At 40.5% G+C, this 25,199-nt stretch overlaps 1 protein-coding gene across 8 annotated transcripts in view; it reads right to left on the reverse strand.

Annotated features, from left to right (window-relative positions):
- Positions 1-4,084: 4,084 nt before the first annotated feature.
- LOC131582458 (receptor-interacting serine/threonine-protein kinase 2-like) overlaps positions 4,085-25,199 on the reverse strand; it is a 45,109-nt gene continuing 23,994 nt past the window's right edge. For 4 of the 8 annotated variants that reach the window (XM_058845691.1, XM_058845689.1, XM_058845686.1 and 1 more), the window contains 13 exons: positions 22,949-23,135; positions 22,155-22,321; positions 20,824-20,985; positions 19,822-19,975; positions 19,464-19,619; positions 19,176-19,324; positions 17,516-17,565; positions 16,277-16,438; positions 15,845-15,930; positions 14,287-14,355; positions 13,834-13,999; positions 12,810-12,962; positions 4,085-6,573 (listed from right to left, as the gene is read on the reverse strand). In XM_058845691.1, the coding sequence (XP_058701674.1) occupies positions 6,269-6,573; positions 12,810-12,962; positions 13,834-13,999; positions 14,287-14,355; positions 15,845-15,930; positions 16,277-16,438; positions 17,516-17,565; positions 19,176-19,324; positions 19,464-19,619; positions 19,822-19,975; positions 20,824-20,985; positions 22,155-22,243 (1,701 nt within the window). In that variant the 5' untranslated portion in view covers positions 22,244-22,321; positions 22,949-23,135 and the 3' untranslated portion in view covers positions 4,085-6,268. Of the gene's footprint in view, positions 6,574-12,809; positions 12,963-13,833; positions 14,000-14,286; positions 14,356-15,844; positions 15,931-16,276; positions 16,439-17,515; positions 17,566-19,175; positions 19,325-19,463; positions 19,620-19,821; positions 19,976-20,823; positions 20,990-22,154; positions 22,332-22,948; positions 23,136-23,343; positions 23,389-25,199 lie in introns of those variants that run through there. The other 4 variants (XM_058845692.1, XM_058845690.1, XM_058845688.1 and 1 more) reach the window with 4 other exon arrangements.

The following is a 25,199-nucleotide window of genomic DNA, read 5'->3' on the forward strand; positions in this document are numbered from 1 at the left end:
CATACAGTGTTTAATAAAACCTGTCTGAGACATGCAGCCTATCAGAAAAACAATCAAATTTCTGTGTGAGGTCATACCTGTTCAGCACAAGTAACAACCTCATCTTTTTTTCTGTTATTTTGTTTGAATTTTAACATTGTATGTCATAAGGGGTTCTTTTTTAACGTTCCTGTGGTTTCATGTGAGAAGAGGGAAGAAGATACATGAATGTGAAGTACCTCTCTCAGCAAACATGTAATGGACTGGCAGAAATCTTGCTTGATAAAGACTGCATTTTAATAAAAATGGAACATTTTCACTGTATTTGAGAGAAGATGACGAACCATGATCTGCTGAAAAGCAAAAATGTAGAAGAGCCTTCTTTTAGGAATTCATAGCAACACTGTAAAGGGTGGAAATAATCTCCAGGGCTCTTTAATTCAAGTTAACTCTATTCCATTGTCAACAGCTGACTCACTAACAGGCCTATGACTTCACAGGTAGGTGTTAGTGGAATAAATAGTGATTGAGTTACAGGGTAGTTATAAATATTCATGCTATTTAGCTCCAAGCAAAAACACGTTACTTTTTCCCTTAAATCACTTCAAATGTTTATAGCTTGCATAAATAAACTGAACAGGCTGAGGGAAAATGTTTAGTAAATCAGTATTGTTTGCATGAATTTTGTCAAGTAAAGAACTCTTGGTCAGGTAAAAAAAGTTCCATGAATATTGCTAATTTCTCAGGGTATGGGGAAAGAGCCTGTCTTCTTGATGGCCTTTAAATCCTTTTTAAGCCCCTGCTTGAAAGCCAGTCCAGAATGACAAAACACAAGAACAGACCAGGTGCTCTGTTTCCTTACTGCGTGTTCGGTGCCTCTGCTCCAGACTCTTGTGTGCCCTTCATCTCCTCTTTGCTAGACCAAACACACACAATTTTATCAGCATGTCCCTAACATGAGGTTTCCTCACTGCTTATCAGCTTTCCTCTCTTCTGGGTTCCTCTCAGTCCATGCTTAGAGCTGAGCACTGTTCTCCTGCTAAAACACTGCCTGCAGGGAATGGCAAACAAGGGTTCCTTTGGCACCTTGGACACACCGGGAACAGCAGGCACTCGCCTCACCAGACTCTCCTTCCAGTTCCCTGTTCCTCTGTGGCAGGAGGCTGTCACAGCACATGGAGGTGGCATAAAGACAACTTTCTTGGGAACATATTTTGCAGCTGTTACAAGGTCAAAAGTCTCATACAACTGGGCTTTTTATATTTTCCAGGTGTATTCCTTAGTCACTTTTATAATTTTTTCCCCAGCAGGTAACATTCTAATGAACTGAAAAAAACCTTTGAGCCCTTTTTGGCCAAAGGACAACAAATTCATGTTGGTAGTCATTCTGTTAACTAATATGGCACTTTTTTCTTGATAGCTAAAGAAAGAACTAACTGTACAAAATTTTCTGGAGTACAGCCAGGTTACTTCTCGAAGAGTGAAATTCAGGCGTGCTTTCTGCTTGTATTAATATTGTTTTTGCTTTGTGGAAAGTTCAAGTACAGCAGTTGGAAATAGATATTGAGATACTTTGGCATGTTACCACATTTTAAGGGGTAAGTTCTTAATCTAAATTATTGCCATTTAATTCATCCTGGTTGAAGAAGTCCAGAAGCTCTTTAACTGATGCACGTCTTCTTTGAAAGAAGAAATATCATTCTTAAAGCCCAGAGAAAATGGCAGTTTGAGGCTATAGATTTCTGTAATGTTATTTGGCATGTGTTCTTAGCAAAGAGAAATAAAGACAGGAAATAAAATGCTGGTCACAAATTGTATCAGCACAAGAGCTGGAAATGGTAAGTGTAAGCTTCTGATGTACCATTTTTGCTGGGGTTAAGCAAAATGCTTACAATTAATATGTTCTTGCAGCTGAATTTCATGTAACCCAAATAAATCATTAAATATGTTCTTTTCAGACCTTGTCAGGTAGTTTAATTGATGGTGGACTTACCTTCAAAATCCAGGAGTTTTGTTTAACTCAGCTGACATACCATCTGTTAAGTCAACTGTGTGCTCAGTTAAGGAAATGTAGTTCCAGGCAGGCAATGAAGGAATCGCTTCTGTAGAAAAGGAACAAAATCAAACTGTGCTAGGGTCTTTTGAGTACCACTAAAGTATTTTTCAGAGTGGGGGAGGGCAGGACAGGGCTATGTACAGGAAAAGAATTAAAGGGAATATAGTACAAGGCAAGATTTCCTGAGACATAAAAGACCCCATCAATCCTGGAGACAGTATGTAGTGCTGGAGGAGAGCACAGTTAATAGCTGTATAGGTCAGAATTCAATACATAGCAAAAAGAAATCTAAATTTTCTGTGCCTGCCTTGATGATGAGTTTGGGTCCTTCCCTAACATACCAGGCCCACAAGTATTTATTTATGCACATAACCTTCCTTACAAATCTTCACATGTGATGCTCAAGTGACTAAACCTGGGGAAACATGAAAATTTTACAAGGTTATGTAGGATTCAGACTTAAAACAATAAAATAAGGACCCTTGAGGTTTAGTATGTTTTCATTAATGCTTTAGGTTTTGTGCATTTTAGACTACTTACAGTGTAAAATTCTTCTGTATATGTTAGCAGTCCATTAATGCATTTTTTGAAATTTTGTAGATTAGTATTTTGTGAATATGACTTGTTATCTTCCTCTGTTCTCTGTTTTTAACAGGCACTGGTAATGACTTTTGAGTGGTATTTATAGCTTTGTTTGCCTTGCTCTCTACTGGAAAGACTAATCTCTTAAACATTTCATTCCAGTACCTCAGATTAATTTTCCACAAATCAACTTCAAACAAATTCTAGTGCAGACATTCTTACACAGCAGAAACTCTCCCATCTCAGATAAAAGCGTGGTGTAGTTAGGACAAAGGGCAAGGGACAATCATCTTTTTGCAAATCAGCAAAAGATAGCTACAACCAGTGTCAAGAAGAACATTACATTTCAATACATCAGATAAATAAACATTGCCTACTCTACTTGCCATTCCTTTTTTAAATTTAAATACCTTCATAAAATTTGTACAACTTGTCACTTAACAACTGTTAATTCTAGTTTTGTAATTTCTGAGTAACTGAAACAGTTTCACTAATCAGTTTATGCGATCAGTCCTGAAGTGACTTGGTTTTATTATTCTCCTTGCTGTTTTCTAGAGATACCCATGTTTTACATTTCCTTCCTGCAACTCCAGTTTTTCTTCACATTCAAGTCTTGTTTCTTCCCATAGATACTAAAGAGCAGTTTGATTCTTCTATCTTTAATCCTGCTCAGTGCCATTTGTTCTACGTTGTTTCGTAATATCAAGGTAACTGCAGAAAACAGGTGAGAACAATAAAAGATAATGAACAAGCTTGGGCAGGAGCAAAATACCATAAGCTTTCAGCAGTTTGATATTTCATACCAGTGATCAATATGAGACGTTTTTAATAGCTCACACTAAAGGCTTTATAAGAGTATGTGTTTTGCTGAGAAAAAATTACACTAGTCCCAGGTCAGTGTATTTTAGTTTGGTAGCAAAACTTCTTGTATCAACAACAGTTTCATTTCAACAAATGAGTAGCATCCCTTCAAAAATACCATGCTGGAAAAGCAGACAGCTTGTGCTCTCACTGTTTTGATACCAGTTCTTCTACTAACATTTAAGGCCGGGCTTAGGTTTGGCATCAGATTATATTCACAAGTAGGCAGCTGCTTCTAGAAAAGAGCCAAAACTGTTTCTGTGTCAAAACCACAATGATAAAAAAATCAGCATAGCCTGCCAGCCAGCACCTCTTTCACAGGAGTATAAAGTGTCCAGCAGAACAAACAGAATGATTTTGAAAGCTGCTATTAAGTTTCAACAGTATTACTAGTTTCTCTTTTAAAGGTCTATAACTATTTCCCACAGGTGAATGTTTATTTGTTTTACTGAGTATCTTATGCTTTTTAAAGAGGCAAAGCACCATGACAGCAGTTCCTTTCCTCACAAGCAAGACATCCTTTTTTTAGTAGAGATTGTTGAAATTTCCCATTTAAAGTGTAGACTTTAAAGTGAAAAAAATTCAACTGTGAAATAGGTATTTAGCTCCTTTAATAAGCAAAACTATTGTCAACATATTCTGATAGACATTGTTTTTAATTATAACAAGTTTTTAATCCAAGGCAGTCTCAAAGTTCAATGAAGTTACATTAAAAAAAAATGTTTATGGTTCCAGCAGAATCATAGCTGGAAATTCTGATGTAACACATTTCTTATTTCTTAAGTGTGCCTAGACAACACATCATTACTACATTTGCAATCAGTCAAATGACTGAATTCAATGAGAACTTTGAAACTGCAGAGAGAACAAAAGCAACGTGGGGAAACAAATAACATGGTTTTGCAATTGAAATACCTGTAGATGGTGTAACAAGTCCTCATGTTAATCTGGTGCCATGAAGCATGAAGAAACCCCACTGGGCCTCTAAAAAAATCCAGCACCTTATATCATTATTTTCATTATAAAGAAAATAATCTTATTATTTCCCTTTCAAATAATGCTGGTTTTGGCTGGAATAGAGTTTATTTTCTCCATAGGAGCCAGTATGGGGCTGTATTTTGAATTTGTACTGAAAACAGCAGTTGTCAAAATTGACAATTCAGGGATGTTTTGTTATTGCTGTGCAGAGCTCACACAGAGCCAAGGCCTTTCTGCCCCTCACCCCACCAGGGAGGAGGCTGGGGGTGCACAGGGAGCAGGGGGAGGACAAGCTGGGACAGCTGATCACAGCTGGCCAAAGGGATACTCCAGACCATGTGGCATCAAGCTCAGCTAGGGAAGAAGGAGGAAGGAGGGGACATTTGGAGTGATGACATTTGTCTTCTTAAATAACCATGACGTGGGATGGAGCCCTGTTTTCCTGGAGACGGCTGAACACCTGCCTGCCCATGGCAAGGGCTAAATGAATTCCATGTTTTCCTTTGCTTGTGTGCAGCTTTTGTTTTACCTGTTAAATTGTCTGGATCTCAACCAACAAGTTTTCTCACTTTACTGTAGTAGAGCGTAGTTTTCCATTGGGGTTGAACCACAAATGTTCTTTTCAGCATCCAGTGTGAGGCTTGAAGGGTTCAAGGTAAGAACAGATTTGGCTGGAAAGTGCAGGATCACATTTATAGCTGCTGTTGCTGTTTATCTGTTGACAGATTCCTGTGCTTACCATGGGGATTGTTAGGCTTCTGTACACAGGTGTCTGGTGCTTGTTGGTGGCTGGTTTGTTGCTTTCACTGCTTGCTGTACTACTTATCTTATTTGACTGTGCCTGGGAACATTCTGATAACAGCAATGTTTCTGTGCTGCTGTACTGAACAGACTGGAACTCCATGTGAACTCAAGTCAAAGGGTCCCTGACCTAAAGATGAGTTCAAGCAGCAGCAGGACACTCCAAAGCATCTGTGACCATGGCTGAGTCCAGGCCAGAGCAAGAAAACCTCCCACTACTCCCAGGCTGTCTCCCATTAGAGTACAACCATGACAACAGTTCAGCAGAATTGCTATTTCAAAATTATCAGCTTGGAACCTCTTCTGTCTGGTTTAATTTTACATTTGAACTGCAGACATATTTAGAGAGATACATGGATGTAAAGTACTAACATTTTTCCATTTAATGTGCACTCCAAATCCCACATCTTCGAAGTATTGATCTAAGTACTGCTATATTACATGACCATTTATGATGAAAATGAAGTAATTTATATGCATAACATAAAACTTCCAAGTCTTACTTAAGGCCCTACTGAAGAAATATATCTTGATTCTCAGAAGCCTTTCACTCTAACATCTGGCTCAGATATGAGCACAGTGAAAGGCAGTAATTTTTCTTTTCCTCATCCTTACTTGGAAGTATTTATAAACAGCCATTCTTTCATACTGTGACCTCCAAGAAGTCATGATTCATTTTCCTTCCTTCTAAAAAAAAATAAAATTAATGAAATAGGGTGTCATCTCACTTGAACTCTGTTTGCTGTGGCACATATTGCACTTCTCCCATCTCTGAGGTCCAAATTAGAATTTATTATACCAGTCTTGGCAATTTCTGTTGGCAGCAGTTGACTTGACCTTTTAATCCAGTTAGCTTTTTCCACTACAGTACTCAAATAATGGGCTGTAGGAAGGCAAATGCCTTTAGTCAATGGCTTGTGAGACACTGACATGAATCTTTGCCATCACAAATTACTAGAGCTCAGATCCATACAACAGACTGTGAAAAAGTCAGTCACAACAACAGCCTGTTTACCTTAAAGGACAGTCTGGGCAATGAATGACTTGTCCCAGAGGACTACATTTGTTCACTGAAAGTGCAGTCACTACAGCCTGTGCTGCCCTCTCCCCCAGGCAAAGGCAAGTGTCCAGCAGTGCCCGAGCACGGCCGGTCACTGTGGGGTACGAGGTGATGGTTTCATAGTCCATTCGGGACAGGGTTTGCTGGGAGCGAAGCACATCAAGGATGTGGTTGAGGCGTCCTTCTGTCATGCAGTTCAGTATGGTCTGTCTCTGGCAGGCAAGGATTTGACAGCAGTTTCCTTTGCTGCAAGGACCTTGAGTGAAAGGAAAACAAAATGAGACAAACCATTTTTCATCCAGAAGCTGTTAGGAAGTGATAGCATCAACACCAGAAATATAAAAAGGAAGGAAGGAAGTGGCGGAAGGGAGGGAGGGAGGAAGGGAGGAAGGGAGGAAGGGAGGAAGGGAGGAAGGGAGGAAGGGAGGAAGGGAGGAAGGGAGGAAGGGAGGAAGGGAGGAAGGGAGGAAGGGAGGAAGGGAGGAAGGGAGGAAGGGAGGAAGGAAGGAAGGAAGGAAGGAAGGAAGGAAGGAAGGAAGGAAGGAAGGAAGGAAGGAAGGAAGGAAGGAAGGAAGGAAGGAAGGAAGGAAGGAAGGAAGGAAGGAAGGAAGGAAGGAAGGAAGGAAGGAAGGAAGGAAGGAAGGAAGGAAGGAAGGAAGGAAGGAAGGAAGGAAGGAAGGAAGGAAGGAAGGAAGGAAGGAAGGAAGGAAGGAAGGAAGGAAGGAAGGAAGGAAGGAAGGAAGGAAGGAAGGAAATCCAGCGAATTCCGGAGCTTTTCCCCTCCCCTTGGCAAAAGCCTTTTCTCCCTGCTTTTATTTTGTTTATTTTTTTTGGCTCAGTTGTTCCCGATCTCTTTTCTGAGGGGTTGGGATGAGGAGGTTGGGCCGGGATTTAGGGAGAGAGGGACGCGCTCCTTGCCGGGTTCTTTCTGGGAAAAAAAACCTGGAATCCAGAGGTAAAATCTGGTATTTTGATAATGAAAGCGCAGCCCTTTTCCAGAGAATTCCTCCGGCCTAATTGGATCTGCTTTCCCTGTTGCCGTGCGCTCCTTGTTTGGTTATTTATGGAAAACATCTGTCCGAGGCCTGGTGGCTCCCTGAGCTGGGAATTCAGGGAAAATCTTGGGAATTTTCTTGGGGAAAAACATCCAAATCCTGGGCACCCTCTGGGGGGGACAGGAGCCCCCAGCAGGGCAGGGAAAAACCCCAATTCCGTGGGAAAAATATGGAATTTTCCGGGCTGGAAAAGAAATTTTCCTCCCCCCCAAGCGGTGCTGGGATAAAGGCAGGGATGGATTTTCCAGGTGAAAAACGGGATCGGTCCCAGCGCTGCCTCAGCTGTGATTAATCCGGGTAATTAATCCAATTAATTAATTAGTTAACCCCGGGGGTGGGACACAGGGGAGGCTGAGCCCTTCCAGGCCGGTGGCGTCATCGCTTTGGAGGTTTCCATCCTCTCCCGCGTATTTCATGGATTTGGGGAAGTTTTTCCTCCCTTTTCCCACTCTCGGGCTGGAGCTGAGGGAATTGGAGCCGAATTCCAGAGGGAATCTCCCGATTCCTGGGATCCGGCCCCAGCTGTGGGCACAGCCCAGCTGCAAATCCCGGGATTTACGGGGTGGGAAAGGGCCGGGATCCCTGGAATTCCCAGGATTTGGGATTCCAGCGGTGGCAGCTGGAAATCAGCTGGATCCTACCTGGAGCAATCCCGGGAATTCCTCCTCCCTGCGCCCGGCACAGCCCGAGATCCCAAACCCCGCTGGGCTTTTCGGGGAATTTTTGGAAGTCCAAAGAAGCGATGTCCAAATGCTGGGAGGAATTTCTCTGGATTTCCCCCGTTTCAGTGGGAATTTCACTGATTTCCGCCATTTCAGTAGGAATTTCACTGGATTTCCCCCATTTCAGTGGGAATTTCAATGGATTTCCCCCGTTTCGGTGGGAATTTCTCTGGATTTCCCCTGTTTCACTGGGAATTTCTCTGGATTTCCCCCGTTTCGGTGGGAATTTCAATGGATTTCCCCCATTTCAGTGGGAATTTCGCTGGATTTTCCACATTTCACTGGGAATTTCGCTGGATTTTCCACATTTCACTGGGAATTTCACTGGATTTCCCCCATTTCAGTGGGAATTTCAATGGATTTCCCCCGTTTCGGTGGGAATTTCTCTGGATTTCCCCCATTTCAGTGGGAATTTCGCTGGATTTTCCACATTTCACTGGGAATTTCGCTGGATTTCGTTTCACTGGGAATTTCACTGATTTCCCCCATTTCAGAGGGAATTTCAATGGATTTCCCCCCGGTTGCAGCAGGAATCTCTTCCCATCCCCTCTCCCGTTCCCTCATCCCTTTCCCTCTGTCCCAGGGTCCCCGATTCCCTTTTCCTGTCTCCTCTCCCCATTTTCCCGGGATCCTGATGGCATTCCTGGGGCTGTATCCATGCCTTTGTGCTCAGGCCGAGCTTCCCGAGCTTGCGCCGCTGGGAACGGCAGCTCCAAGGGCTTTGGGGGCATCCAATTTGGGATGAGAAGCCCAAAATCTGGGATGGGAGCCCCAAAAATTTGGGATGAGAAGGGTTAGGGTAGGAACCCCAAAAACTTGAGCCTGGAACCCTAAAAGCTTATGCCTGGAACCCAAAAAATTTGGGATGAGAAGGCTTAGGGTAGGAAGCCAAAACTTTGGGCCTGGAACCCAAAAAATTTGAACCTGGAACCTTGAAAATTGGGATGAGAAGGGTTAGGGTAGGAACCCCAAAAATTTGGGCCTGGAACCCCAAAAATTTGGGCCAAGAACACCAAAAATTTGGGATGAGAACCCCCAAAATTTGGGATGATGAGGGTCAGGGTAGGAACCCAAAAATTTGGGCCTGGAACCCCAAAAATTTGGGATGAATAGCGTTAGGGTAGGAACCCCAAAAATTTGGGATGCCTGGAACCCCAAAAATTTGTGAAGAGAAGGGTTAGGGTAGAGAACCCCAAAAATTTGGGCTTGGAACCCCAAAAATTGAAGATAAGAAACCCAAAAATTTGGGCCTGGAACCCCAGAAAAAATTTGGGATGAGAAAGGTTAGGGTAGGGACCCCAAAAATTTGGGCCTGGAACCCCAAAAATTTGGGCCTGGAACCGCAAAAATTTGGGATGCCTGGAACCCCAAAAATTTAAGATAAAACCCCAAAAATTTAGACCTGGAACCCCCAAAAAATTTGGCCCTGAACCCCCCCAAAATTATATAGTCTAGAACCCCGAAACCCGATCAAGAACCCTAGAACCTGATCCAGAACCTGATCCAGAACCCGATATAGAACCCTAGAACCCGATCTAGAACCCGATCTAGAACCCTAGAACCCGATCTAGAACCTGACCTAGAACCCTAGAACCCGATCTAGAACCCTAGAACCCGATCTAGAACCCGATCTAGAACCCCAGAACCCTATCTAGAACCCTAGAACCCGATCTAGAACCCGATCTAGAACCCTAGAACCCGATCTAGAACCTGACCTAGAACCCTAGAACCCGAGCTAGAACCGATCTAGAACCCTAGAACCCGATCTAGAACCCTAGAACCCGATCTAGAACCTGACCTAGAACCCTAGAACCCGAGCTAGAACCGATCTAGAACCCTAGAACCCGATCTAGAACCCTAGAACCCGATCTAGAACCCTAGAACCCGATCTAGAACCTGATCTAGAACCCGGTCTAGAACCCGATCTAGAACCCGATCTAGAACCCGATCTAGAACCCGATCTAGAACCCTAGAACCCGATCTAGAACCCGATCTAGAACCCTAGAACCCGATCTAGAACCTGATCTAGAACCCGCTCTAGAACCCGATCTAGAACCCTAGAACCCGATCTAGAACCCGGTCTAGAACCCGCTCTAGAACCCTAGAACCCTATCTAGAACCTGCTCTAGAACCCGATCCAGAACCCTAGAACCCGAGCTAGAACCCTAAAACCCGAGTCTAGAACCCGAACCTAGAACCCCAAAATTCGAGTCTAGAACCTCGAAACTTGAGTCTAGAACCCCGAAATTCTGTGTCTGGAATCCCAGAACTCTGAGTCTAGAACCAAAAAAACGGAGTATGTAACCTCGAAAATTCTGCGTCTAAAAGCCCAAAAATTTGGGATGAGAAGGGTTAGGGTAGGAAGCCAAAACTTTGGGCCTGGAACCCCAAAAATTTGGGCCTGGAACCACAAAAATTTGGGATGAGAACACCAAAAATTTGGGCCTGGAACGCCAAAAAATTTGGGATGAGAAGGGTTAGGGTAGGAACCCCAAAAATTTGGCCCTGGAACCCCAAAAATTTGTGATGAGAACCCCAAAAAATTGTGCCTGGAACCCAAAACACTGAAAATAAAAACCCCAAAAATTTGGGCCTGGAACGCCAAAATATTTGGGATGAGAAGGGTTAGGGTAGGAACCCCAAAAATTTGGGATGAGAACCCCAAATATTTGGACCTGGATCCTCAAAAATTGAAGATAAAAACCCCAAAAATTTGGGATGAAATCCCCAAAATTTCTGGCCAGGAAGACCAAAAATTTGGGATGAGAAGGGTTAGGGTAGGAACCCCAAAAATTTGGGCCTGGAACCGCAAAAATCTGAGTCTAGAACCCCGAAACCTGAGCCTTGAATCCCAAAGTCTGAGTCTAGAACCTGAACTTAGAAGCCCCAAAACCCGAGTCACAAACCCCGAGTCCAGAACCCCGAAACCTGAATCCACAACCCTGAAGCTCCGAGTCTGGAACCCCAAATTCTGAGTATGGAACCTCGAAATTCTGCGTCTAAAAGCCCAAACATTTGGGATGAGAAGGGTTAGGGTAGAGAACACCAAAAATTTGGGCCTGGAACCCAAAAAATTTGAGATGAGAAAGGTTAGGGTAGGAACCCCAAAAATTTGGGCCTGGAACCCCAAAAATTTTGAGATGAGAACCCAAAAAATTGGGCCTGGAACCTCAAAACAGAGTCTAGAACCCCAAAAACGAGGGAGGGAGGGAGGGAGGAAGGAAGGCAGGGAGGAAGGCAGGGAGGCAGGAAGGAAGGAAGGAAGGAAGGAAGGAAGGAAGGAAGGAAGGAAGGAAGGAAGGAAGGAAGGAAGGAAGGAAGGAAGGAAGGAAGGAAGGAAGGAAGGAAGGAAGGAAGGAAGGAAGGAAGGAAGGAAGGAAGGAAGGAAGGAAGGAAGGAAGGAAGGAAGGAAGGAAGGAAGGAAGGAAGGAAGGAAGGAAGGAAGGAAGGAAGGAAGGAAGGAAGGAAGGAAGGAAGGAAGGAAGGAAGGAAGGAAGGAAGGAAGGAAGGAAGGAAGGAAGGAAGGAAGGAAGGAAGGAAGGAAGGAAGGAAGGAAGGAAGGAAGGAAGGAAGGAAGGAAGGAAGGAAGGAAGTGTTCTATGTTTGAAACTAAAATTTTCATCTCGTGTTTGAAACTCACAATCAGATTACAGCAAATAGGTGTTTTTAAACCACTGAGTGCTCAGATTGTGTAGGATTTTCAGGTCCTGTTCTATTCATCTAGCATCTGTATTTAACTTTGTGCAAAATACCTTGGCTGGACACAGATGAGAAAACTTTCTCCTAAAGGTGGAAGGACAGACAACTTCAGGGTAGCAGGAGCATTCAAAACATGTAGAGTGAAACATCAAAGCCAAACTAGTAACAAAAGTAGTACTACTGATAAAATGGTTGAGAGCGATGGTTTTCATGTGATGATGAGAATACCTAGTGCTGACATTAGGGTTTTTAGTGCACAGTAAGTACCATACACAAAGAGAAAATTAATAACCAAAAGCTGTGTTGCTTTGGAGAACATGCTTCTGTCATTCTGATTTCTTGAGTGTTGCCAGGGAAGTTCTGTAATGAACTTTTCCTGCAAGGTCTAGTCTGTTGATTTATCCAGAAATTATGTCATCACTCAAGTAAATTGCTGTAGAGAAGGACAGCCAGCTAGGCTGAGAATTGTTATGGGCCAGTTTGCAGAAAGTTAGCATAAAAACCTCACAAAGCTTCACTCACAGGCAAAGAGTCTTCACAAATCAGAAGCTGACCCTTTCTGCCCCTCTTCTGCAGGAGGACCTGGGTCGATGTGAGGGTCCCCTGTCACCTGTTTCTGTAGTCAATAGCTGCTTTTGCAGAGGTACACAATACACAGCAAATGGTTGCAAAAGAATATTCCAGACCTAAACAACTAATGTATTTCACATTCAATGTGTGCTGTGTTTTTTGTATTTTTATTATGGACTTCTCAGAACTATTCTCAGCCTCACTGTGGCCCTGAAAGAAAGGAACATGCCAATGTTCTCAGTGGTCAGTACCTGAACTTCTGAGAACAGAGGAGAAGCTGTACACAAATAGACATTTGTTTCAAGTTAGAATCAGTTATTATTCTAAATACCTGAAAATGTGTGCAAAATTTAGAAAAATCTGTTTCCTCCAGGTTTTAACTAATTTAATCACTAAGATCTGGCCAAGGTGAATATTGCCAGCTCAAAGTGGCAATGGTGCCTTACCTGGCACTGCTTGTCCAAGGCACATTGGTTGTGGTCTGTGCTTAAGAGCCAGTGGTGGGGTGTTATGCTGGCTGCTCTCTTTGCCTGCAGTTGAACCAGATGAAGGAGCTGTGCAAAAGGAGCTTGATTTTCTTCTCTCAGAGCCTGGGTGATCTAGAAAAAGTTTAAGATGAGCAAGATGAGACCTTTGAAATGAACAAGAAAACATTACACATATGCCAGCCACTGCAGGAGACAGGAACTGAAGACTGACTTGAGATTACTTTGGCTCTTGTTAATACATCATTCATTATTCCTAGGAAAACTTTGGCATATATTACTATACACATCTGACTTTCCAAGCTGTCTCTAGGAATTTGTTATTTAAGTTATGGAACATTTTATTCTGTCCATAAGTCTGATGGCTATTGATCAGAACTAAAGTACTTGGAAATGCAGATTTTGCTACCAGTTAATTGACTTCTGATGTCTCAATTTTTGTTCCTGAAGGCATAAGTAATAAATAGGCGATCTCTTCTTGACACAAATTTAAACACTTAGGACAAATCCACATTGGAAAGGTAAAGAAAGTTATCTATATAGGAACAGTGATTATCAGGAATTATTCATACATTCCTGGCAACATTACCTTTTTTAAAACATATCTCTCTTTCTTAGCAGATTACAAAATAAGCAGTTATTCATGGTGGCACAAAGCAATTCCCAGAGGGAATTGTTCTGTCAAAAACAACAGGCAATATTTGATGTGTGAGAGAAAGGCAGCTCTACATTTATATCTCAGTGTTCTAAAAAAAAAAAAAAATTACTATTTTTTTTAAATTTGATCTGTGCATTTAAGTGGAAAGCTTTGTGGTATCTCTGGTTTCCTGCAGTAAATTCATGCTTCAGATGATACCAGCAGAGAGCACAGCTTTACTCTGAGAAGTGACAATTTTGCATGAAAAATTACATTTCTATATGGAACAACTAGTAATTTGTCCTTGTCTTATAACAGCTGGAGCTGAATATTATTCAAGTTGGTGACCTTTTGTTGCTGTTGCATTCTGTGAGGTAGTATTTGACACACCCATCTCAATATTATCTCTTCCTGCTGTATTTGCAGTGCTATCAAGTAGAACAGTTGACAAGCTTGGTACTACAAGAGGAATTTTCTTCCTGATTAAGTGGTTGTCTTTTTGTGGACAGATGATCTGAAAGAGATCCAAATAGAGAAGAGTTATCTTCTTGGAAACTTTTGTTCCAAAACTGTTTCTAAACAGGAGAGGTTCAAAACAAACCTTGAGAGAAGGAGGTTGTTTTTGCAAGAGCAATGTCAGAGTGAGCTGCTTGGAACAAGGTAGAACAGTGGGTTTTGTTGGATGGAGTTATCCTGGTTAGGAACATTTTGCCCAAGTGTTTGCATTATACAGTGTCAGGGCTGTCAGGAGAAATAAGCAGCTGATGAAGTACTCTGAAGACTCCTGTGCCACGAACTCACCTCTGAATTGCACGTGCCTCTCTGCAGTGTGTAGGTCTCTGAGCCTTTGCATGCATTAAGCGCTCTCTCCTGGAAGAAGAAAAACACAGTGACTGCAGTAAGTGTAGACGTGGTTTGTTCCATTCACAGCTGTCAGGAGCAGCGATTTATAGTAACATAACTTGCACTGGCAACATATCTTAAACTGTAAGGTACACTCATATATAGTAACATTTCTGACAAAATTCTATGTTGTTACTCTTTCTAGTGTTTCAAATTTATTTTAAAACCCAGTGTTGAATCATGCAGAGGAAAGTGAAAACAAGCTTGTATGGAGAGAGATTGGGCTAGCTAGAACATGTTTACTTTTAAATAGCCAAACAGCATGGCCATCCTGTGTTCAGTGTGCCAAACTATCTGCAGTGAGGATGTGTCAACACTTGTAACTTTTTTCCAGTTTGACCATCCACAGCAGATTTGTTAAACTATTTTTGAGATTTTATACTTCAACAGTTGCAAATCAATTTCCCAGAAACTTCAGTATCATTTTCAGAGTAATTTTGGACTTATCAGTTCAGTTTGAACAATAAATTATGCTCATTAACAAAATAAGTCTTCACAATGTAAGAAATTGAAAAATAAAACTTTTCTCAAGGGAGACTGTACTGCCAAATATTCCATAATTTAATGTTTCAATCCCAAATAAATAATTTTCAACAGTTTTTATTTAAAAATTACTCTGACTCTAACATTGCCACCTATTAAAACATTGATCAAGGGCTGTTCTATAAGCCCAGAATGTGATTGCAACATATAGAAATACTCCAGCATGCATCAACATACACAACACAGAGTAATGAAATCAACAACACAGCATGGGTTGTGTAACTCCAGCTAGAGCCAGAGTCCTTGTCCAAGGGCCAAAACACGTGTGTCACTGTTTGTGTTCAGTGCCTATGTTAACTAGCCAGGATGTAGCTATGTTTGTAGCAGTCACATCTGTGCCAGGTTTCCCATGGCAGTGTGAGCAGATATGGAGTTAGCTCTATTCCCTTGGTTGCTGGCTGTTCCCCATCCCCTCCTGCGGTATTGGAGAGCCCCTGGGACGAGCAGTGTCTTTGCTGAAAGCCTGGCAATTTAGAAGCAGTGAAGGGTACAGAGCAGTGCTGTTACTGCTATTGCTACCACAGGTACAAATGCTGTTCAGGTTTTGAACTAGAGGGTTTCTAACCAGTACATACAAAAAACCTGTCCTTGGTTCTAGCCCTAATCTGCAGTACTTGAGCTGATGTTTGTTCTCACTCACGTGGGTTTGCCAGTCTGACTCCAGGTGGTGACTAGAAAGAAGTTGAAATATTTTTAAAATAGCAGGTAGCAACTGACTAATTTTCTAGAGGACCTCACAGTATATATTCTACAATTTCTGAATGAATCTGAAGTGCCAAAGGGTACTCCCCAGCTCTCTGGCATGATCAGTAAAACAATCAAGACAAAACCTTCACTGGCTTTGGGTTAGAAAGATTGCAATTGAGCAAATTAAATAATGTTGTTGTAGGAGAACAAGAAATTTTGCACTAACCTTTGCATCCATCAAATTGTAGATTGCTGCAGAAATTAACTCCTTATTTATAGTAGTCAAAACTCCATTTAGAAGGTGTACACATTCTGCAGGGGCAATAAAGCACTTTAAACACCACATTGTGTAGGAAAGTATGTATACATTTAGGCATCATCATATTGCAGCTAACTTTACTATTATATTGAGAAATTGGATGAATTAGAGGAAATTAGTTAAATACAACTTCCACCTCATACTTTACCTTATAGTAAACAAAATTTTGGAGATAAGTAAGTCAATCTCTGATAGGAAACTTCAGTTAGAGGAAACATTAAAGGTAGTCCAATGATCTAAAGACCATTTCCACTTCAGTTGTTCAAGGTGTTAGAGCAATGCTCCTACAAAGATTGTCTCCATTAAAAATCTTGCACAGAAAGAAACCCTGAATGTTACCTGCAGTGTGTGGTCTATAATCTGGTTCTTGATGCCAGCATAGAACAATGAGGTGCAACAATCTATTCCTCTCAGGCAAATTACTTGGTATGTAATTTTCTGATATGCCTGGCCGCAAACTGTGACAGATTCCTCTCAAAACATCAAGCAGGGTTGTTTGACCTACAATTTAAAAGAAAATGTCACTGCCAAAAAATATTAAAGACCTCTTAAAATTACATCCAATGTAAGTCATGTTGTGTATTTAAAAACAAAGACTGCTTTTTTTAAAGGAAAGATATATTAATGTTCTTGAAAGTAGATATGCTAGCCTTTTACAATAGCTATAGCTGCTTATTGCCACAGGACCTTTCAGGATAAAGAACTCTGTTCAATACCAAGTCAAAAATGGTTATGTAAACTTGTACTGTAACCTACATGCACAGATACCTCAGGAATACAGGCTATTATTTTAAGCAGAGTTTTATATAAAGCTTTACACTTGCATTATGAGAGTAGAATAAAAGAATTATATATAAAAAAAAAAGAAATCTACATTGAACAGCCCCAAGATGGCAGCCATAAGCTGTATGGGCATTTAGATATTATTCCATGCAGAATTTTTTGAAGGTTCTCAGTCTGTAAAACACAGGAGTCCTTCAATCAGTTTTGCCATGCAGGATGAAGCCCATAGCAAAGAAGCCCTTACTGATCTCCACTTCCATGAAACAGGAATCGTTCCTAGACACTGACAATTATTATATAATGCTTTGTAAACTAAGTTCTCTAAAACTGCTCACACTTTTGTCTAAGAAAGTAAGATTCCCTACTTCCTTAAGATAATCCATCATTAACTGACATTTCTGGATTGGTATTTGAAATTCACAGCAACTGTAAAATTGAGTATTCTGCTCATTCAACTAGCTACTTGCCACTGATTTTATGAAGTGATATTCCTTCTGTCTGAAGTTACATGGAAAACCCAGCTCAGTGACAATGCTTCAGCAAGCAGATTGATGATACTAGTGGGGGAAGAGGCTCTGCTTTTTCCCTTCAGAAAGAGCAGCTTCTTCAGAAACATTTAGGATTTGGTGAGGAATTGTAATATTTACATCCTCTAATGTGGAGCTTTGTGCTGTAACAGTAAGAGAAGGCAAAAGAACATCTGAAAAGACTGTGTTTGTATCATAATTTCACTACAATAAGGGAATTTGTGGACATGATATGGATAGCACAAAGTCTGACATGAACAATAAATACCTTCAAAAGGTTTCTGTCTGCTGAGACTCTCCCAACACAGGATTCCAAAACTGAAAAAAAAGCCCAAAAACCAACAAAACAGTGAAAGATCATTCATTAGATTTCAATCTGTATCTACATTCTCAGTTTCAAAAGCAAGTTTATTGCTTTAGGAAAAAGGAGTTTTCCAAGACAAGCAAATCAGTTAATCTAGAAAAACTTGATTCTGATGCACTAGGTTTCTATTTTGTTCAGCAAATTTTAATGGGGCTCCAAATATCTTTTTCCTTTTCCAGCATCATAGAAATTTTTGCAGTGGTATCATAGATCTATACATATAACCCACAACTCAGATGCAATAAAATATACTGGTTTAATAAAAAGATTAATCTTCAAAATCAGAGGCAGAAAAGAGGAAGCTGCTGGATGAGAAAAAAACAGTCTACAGGTAAGTCAGAAGCAAAGCAATCAAAAGGGGAAGAGGTAATTCTATGATAAACTTATCTGCTTATTTATGTATCTTGCTGTAGTGATTAGAGTGGATAGAAAAACCTCCTCTTCTGCCTCACTTTAACATAAAAATCTGCAAGTATTAATGTAATGTGAACATACATGTAACTTAAATGTACTTTGTATTTCATGTATGACACAAATTTTTGCTTTATCTGTTGCACCAATGTTAAATGCACACTCTGATATGTATCTCATGTGCCTGGGTCACATCTCAGCATATTATTATATAATGCATTATATAATAAATGTATACATTGAATCATATCTATGAATGCAATTTTGGAAAATTAATTATGCTACCTGAAAGTAAGGCTCCACTTTTCCTGTGCAAAACTTGTGTTTATGAACAACATGAGATTAGATCACATAATTTATAGGTCTCCTCAAGTGTATGCATTATTTGACTCATTTTAGATCCTGCCTCTATGACAATAAAGCAGGAGTTTAACTTTGCATGTTTCATAAAAGCACAGAAATCAGAAGAGTGCTCTCCTTAAAAGTTATTTAAAATATTAGTCCACAGCTCTGTGTGCTGGTCATGATGATGTGTATCCATCCAGACCAGTGGCACTTTGCAGTCCTCTTATTTATTGAGGCATCCACAATGTATGTAACATACCCAAAAGGGACATGTGGCAGTGAGTAATCTCCCTCCTTTGTATAAATCACTTTGTTAAAAAGTACAGGTGCTTCAGTGGCTCAGTAACTTATCCCAGCAGAGATTCCATAGGATTTTAATGGGACACTGTTGAGGGAAAGGTTTTATTTTTACCTGGGCCTGATCTAGGCATAAATGATCCCTTCTGAAACTAAAGCAATCAACAATTTACACTTCTAAACTATGTGAAGCAGTTATGAGGCTTCTAAATATATCTGAAAGTTTTGGCAGCTGTTACACTTTTAAAATATTTAGGTCCATTATATAAATATTTATATGACTGACTTTGAGAACAGTTCTTAACTTAATCTTATTCACCAAAGATGGGAAATTAAAATTTATTTCACTGCTGTAATTTGCCTCATGTGCCATACTACCCTACTGCATTATGTATGTCTGGCATTTCTACTGTAATATCTTTGAAGATAGGTGTTTTGGCAGCATTGTAGAGCACAGCATGGACTAGGTATGATGTGCCCTTAGAAACCCCTTAGAAACTCATTCACTCACCTGTAAATATCACCTTCCTGGGAAGGGTGGCCTCCTTCAAGTATTTCAGGAGGAAGATACACTAAATCCTGGCAGTTTCTGTGATGGCAGTTCTGCAGGTCTGACTTCAGTTGCTGTTTCCTCCAGTTGGTTAGGCCATAATCTGATATCTATGGAAATGTGAGCAAAAGTAATTTTAGTAACATATAACAAGTCTTGGTATCAAATGTTGACTGCTAAGATCAATATATTCAACAATAGGACAATCACTGGATTTTACGTTAATGGACTAAAAGTAGAAGCTCCTACCTTGGCTCTGTACTGCACATCCAAAAGCACATTGGAAGGTTTCAGGCTGCAGTGGCAGAGAGCAGGTCCAAGGCTGTGAAGATGGTGCAGCCCTTCAGCCACATCCAACAGGATCCTTATGAGTAAGGGAAAGGGAAGTTCTGGGTATAGTTGATGCTAAGCAACACAAAATACAGGTTTTGGTACGGTGAAGTTGTTACTATTCCCATTTTCATTTGACAACAAACAGAACTACAATACAGAAGCACAATGCAGAAACTGAAGAACAGATTGTGACTACTATCCATAATTTACATATTGATTTTACTTTGATCTTGTAATTAATTTTATCACCTCAAAGATGACATCTTTTATCTACCTCATGGATGAGGGAGTGGAGGGATCCATTGTTCATCCATTCAGTCACTATCCCCACAAGTCCGTGGTACTGGTAAATCCCAAGGAAAGGCAGGAGATGTTCAGACTCATAGTGTCTGACACTTGCTATGTCCTGCAGTAGCAACTTCCACTCCCTGAAAAAAGAAACAAGTCAAAGGCAGGTTAGACTGAAGTGAACTTCAGTGGAAGATGAGAGTGTAGGATATGGAAATGAGTGAGAACCATATCGTTGAACATAAACTAGTATTATTTATGATAACCCAGTATCATATAGTCTTCCAAACAACTGTAAGAACATGAAGCAGTTGTAGTGTAGTGTATTTTTATAATATAAAGTAAATTTAATTTTTCTAATATAAAATGAAAGACTTCTGGATGCTTTAATATGAACATAAGAGCACAGTTTGAAGCAGGATTGAAGTGTGAAGGCAGGAAAAAGCTGGAGTATATGAAATACTAAATTAAGAATAAAACAAAAATTTACTTTTACAGTTCCAAATAACTTGTATTCTTTTGCTATTAGTGGCATCCACATTGGCAAGGAAATGATGTGTTTCCATGCCTTCCTTGCACATCTCACTGCTCTGTAACCCTGGCTATTACCTCCCCTCCTCCCATATCACCTGCTTTCATCTGTGCATGCTGGTTTAGATTAAATTCAACTGAGGTCTCTTCAGGGACCTCTAGAAAAATAACACCTTAGCACACTGTCATGACTGATCCAGGTTTGTAGACATTATTATAGTAGATTAATTATTGATTTCAGAATTAAGCTCTACTTCATAAAAAATTGTAAAAAAACATAGAGCTTGTTTCTCAGTAAAGTTGCCTCCAAGTTGCCTCTTGGTTGGTCAGGATTTCTAGGAATGGAGATGTGCTTAGGGATGAGGTGATCCTGGATAAGCCATGATTTGTTCTGGTGCCACCACTGCAGGTCTGTGCTGCCCATTGGCAGGGTTGGTTGGGCAGGTGAGACCCATACCTGTCTGTAGTGTCCTGGCTGGTCAGCAGCTTCACAGAGATGGAAGTATTCCAGGAAAGATGAAAGGCTTTGAGTGCAAAGCCTGAGCCTGTTCTGGTCAAAGAAAAGCTTTCCAAATCTTCCTGGGTTACCATAGGTAATGGACTGGCCATTTCTTGATGGCTGGCTTGGGGGAAAAATGTGGCAGAAAAGAATTTAAGAGGGGTTTTTTGGTCACAATTACCAAAGCACAGTGAAGTTGCATTTCCCCTTACTTCCCAAATAACAAATCCAAGAGCCTTCCTTTCACCACTCTGTGTCAGACTTTCCTTACAAAGAGAGGAAAAATGTCCTAATTGCAAAGGAGTGTCTGGACCATAATTTTCCACTTGAAGCCTCAAGATGCTTATTAATTGCTCATCATTATTGCTTCTCTGAAATCTCCTTACAGAAGAGATGAGGCTGACAGGTTAACAATTTAATAAAATTTGAAAAGGTTCCTCTGAATGAAGATAATTTTCTAAATGAGCAATTTATTCCTTAAAGTTGCAAAGACAGACCGCACAAATATACCAGTCCTGAATGTAAAGGAGGTAATCAAAATGTTGGCAGAAGCAAAATTATGTCTCATTTTTATTCTATACAGCAATAAATAATAATTTAAATAGCCAAAAAAATTTACTCAACTCCAACCATAGTGCATGGAAAACCAAATAATGGTTTTACCACCTAAACCATTCTTGAAGGTATTAATTTTTATTTAAAATTGAATCAAGTAGTAATATAAGCATTTTTTGAGCTCTTGCCCACTGGCTACTTAGACAGAAATTAAAGCTAATCATTAGGTCTTATTTTGGATTTTCAAAATCTAATAAAACTGGAGACTTTTTAGAATTGAAACAGAAACCACTTCAATTTTTATTGTTAAAAAGCCATGTCATGACATGCTAAGAACCATTCTCCCTGTGTCTGAGTTTCTACATCTTTGTATTGCAAGGTACCAAGACATCGTTTCAATAATTCTGCTCTTTTGAATGCTTTTTCTCTTATATCTTTGAAAAATCTCATTATCAACCCCCAAAGTCAATATTCCAGAGATGACCTATGCAAGGAAATGGTTTGCATTATTTTTAGTAAGACACTAAAAATCTTGGATAACTTTGCCATCCTCGCCCAGGCGTGCAGACAGGGTCATGAAGAAGACTGCTATAAAAGCCATTTATTTCAAGTTTCTAATTATAAGGTAATTTTTAAAAATTAATTCATAGCAAAGATGTTTCCTTACTATGAGAGAAAGTACATTAATATACAGATGTCTCAGGGAAAGAAACTGGAAATAAAAATCAACTTACCTCTGGAAATACAAACATAAAAGGATGGAACGGATGGAATGAATGGAGTGAAACTGCTGATACCAAGCGAGAATCACTCTGAACCGCATTCAAACACAGCTCGAGATTTCCTGCCGGTGAGTCAGCTTGGTTGTTGATCTCTCCTTTTATTGGCTGCCTGCAAATATCTAACATTTCCTGGTCAGATACACAAACTGTAACTCCTTAGTGACTGCAGATGACAGTGATTACAGAGAAGCTGGACAGCTGCTTCTTCCACATCAAGAGAGAAAGGTATATAACAGTGTAAAATGCCATATTGGATACAGCCCAGGTACAGAATTATGTGGAGCTGTGCTCAGACTGTGCAGCTGATACTGATTCTGCAATGGGTCAAGATGACAGCACAAGTTAAAAACCCCCTAAATATTTTAAGCCAAGTTGATCTTAAAACAAGAAAGAAATGCTGGGTTTCTGGTAGGAGGGTGGAGAGGCATAAGGTAATGTCGTGTTACAGAGAAGTCAGGTTCAATCAGCTGTCAAACAGCCCTCCTGAAGAGGATGTAGGGGTTAGGGTGAAAGTCCAGGTGGTCATGAGCCAGTAGTATGTTCTCATCACAAAAGAAGAAAATTACATGCTGGGATGCATTAGAAATGCAGTCAGGAAAGTGAGACAAGTTATGATGCTTCAGTGCCCAGAAATGGTGAGGTTGAAATACTGGAATCAGCTTTAGGGCCCTCAGTTCAAAGAAAATGTTGGCAAACTGGAGAGGACGCAATACACAGCTACCAAGATGGGGCCCTGGGACACATACCTTACAACGAGAGGCTGAGAGGGCCAGTCTTGCTCTGGCAGATGCAGCAGGCTGAGGAGAGATCGCTTTGAATCCTACAGCTATTTGAAAGTCAGTTATGAAGATAGAGACAAATTCTTCTCCATAGTGGCAGATGACCAGCAGTGGCATGGGCAGGTGTCTCAACTTCAGAGCTTCAAGCCAGATGCTAGAAAAAAAATTCACCAGGTGAGTAATGAAATTCTTTATGTGCCACTCAGGTTTCAGAGCCTCCATCCTTTAAAGGTCCTCTAGACCTAGCTAAACAAAACCATGGTTGACCTGATTCATCACTGCCAGCAGTCCTGCCTTTAGCAGGAGGCTGGGCTAGAAAATGACAAAAGTTCTGTATACCTTTAATTTTGTGAAAACCTTACAGGGCCTAATTGTGTTCCTGCTAGGCCCTTATCATACACATTCCCACTGAGGGCTGATGGGACTGCTGCATGCAAGGTGGAAACTTAAAGAGAGAGCAGTTGTTTCAGTTGATCACATTTTATGCAAATTTCTCTATTTATAGAGTCTGACTTAAAAGCAGTGTCAGTAAATGAGATTCTGTCCACAGACTTCAGCTGGTTTTGGATGAAAGCCTAACCTCCGCCTGTCCTGGGGAGGGGAGGAGCAGTGAGGCAGTCAGCTAATCCTCCCGTGGTCACAGGAAAGTCCCTTTTATCATAAAATCATGTGGCCAGGGCTGTGTGGCCTGAGAGGAAGCACACTGAGTGGGAAGTTCACAGTGTGCTTTTGCTGACAGCTGTAACTCTCTAACCAGCATCAGCTTTCTCTGCCCAGCACACCCCTCCTCAAGGGAAATTTAGTAAGAGGAGACAGAAGCAGCAAAGGTGAGAAAAGTGGGCTGTAACAATCCTAGAGAAGGCTGGAAGCATGTCAGGTTGTGTTGTTGGCACCACAGGACCCTCCTCCCTTGGCTTTGGTTTATCAACACCACATTAATTTTTGTTTATATATTTTTATATAATTTTGTTTATATATATTCTATACTTCTGTGGATAGTACATTAAAAATGTTTTCCTCTTTAAAAGGGGTTGGCCTGTCTGGCTCAGCTTGTGCTGTAGGAGAATCACAAACTCTTCAAAATCCATACAAATAATTAAAGAAAATTCTTCAGAGAAGCTTTGTATCTTAATTTTAAGGACTTAATTTTACTGGAATTATTTGACACTTAAAGTAGTTTTAGGTAGGTCTGTATTTTTAGAATATCATGTGATGGGGAAACAGAGTACTAGAACAATTCCACATTTGTTTACTCCTTTTGACTATTGTTTTCAGCTTAAAAAAAAAACCCTTAGCATAAAACCAGAAAGCTTAATTTTAATCCATATGTGAAGAAAGCAGAAATTTACAGGCAAATTTACAGTGCAGGTCTGACCTAATTAAACATCCTTATTAACTGAACATGTTAATTAAAAAAAAATAAAATCAGTATTTCACCTAAATATAATTCATCCCGAGAAATCAAAACTTCTCACATACTGTGAACACTTATAAACAATGGGCAAGAAAATCTTCTGTAGGCTTCCACAAGGCCAGTCTTGTGCAGAAATCAGACAGTGAAGAAAACTGTAGTTTAGTTTCACTGTAAATTGTTGAAATTTTTTGGGGTTTTTTTTTTTGTTTTCCTTTTAATAATGTAAAATACTTGGAATAAGACCTTGCAGCAGAGAGTCATGGGTAAGAGAGACATTGAATCATTCTCATCTCCTGTGCACAGCTTTCATTCACTGCCATACAGGCAGCTGAATACATAGGTGCTGGAGAAGGACAGACACTCCTGCCAGAACCAGCAGCTGCCTGATGCCCAGGGGCTGTGTGCTGTTCTCAGGGACAGGGAGAGACTGAGTTCCATTGGAAATACCACTGAGTGCATTCCAGCCATATGAGAGGGGAAACAACAGTGAACAGAAAGATAATCTGAAGAGCAGCACTTTAAATGTTCATTATGTGAGAGCCTGCAGGATTCCTTTCAATGAGTGAATCCAGCCATCACAGAAGGTTTGGCAGAGGGCATCTGATTATAACTGCAGGAAGCATTCTGAGATAGTAGGTTATTTCTCATATGTACATTCATGCTAAATGACAGCACAAGTCTTTCAGCAGAGTCATGGATCTAAAAAAACCCAGAGCCCAGTGTTTAGTCCATTCAGAAGACAAACAAAACTGACTCTCATATTGTCAAAGAATGAGCAGTTAAAAGACATCATATTTATTAATT

The sequence above is a fragment of the Poecile atricapillus genome, chromosome 10, assembly GCF_030490865.1.
Source record: "Poecile atricapillus isolate bPoeAtr1 chromosome 10, bPoeAtr1.hap1, whole genome shotgun sequence".
NCBI classification, from domain to species: Eukaryota; Metazoa; Chordata; class Aves; order Passeriformes; family Paridae; genus Poecile; species Poecile atricapillus.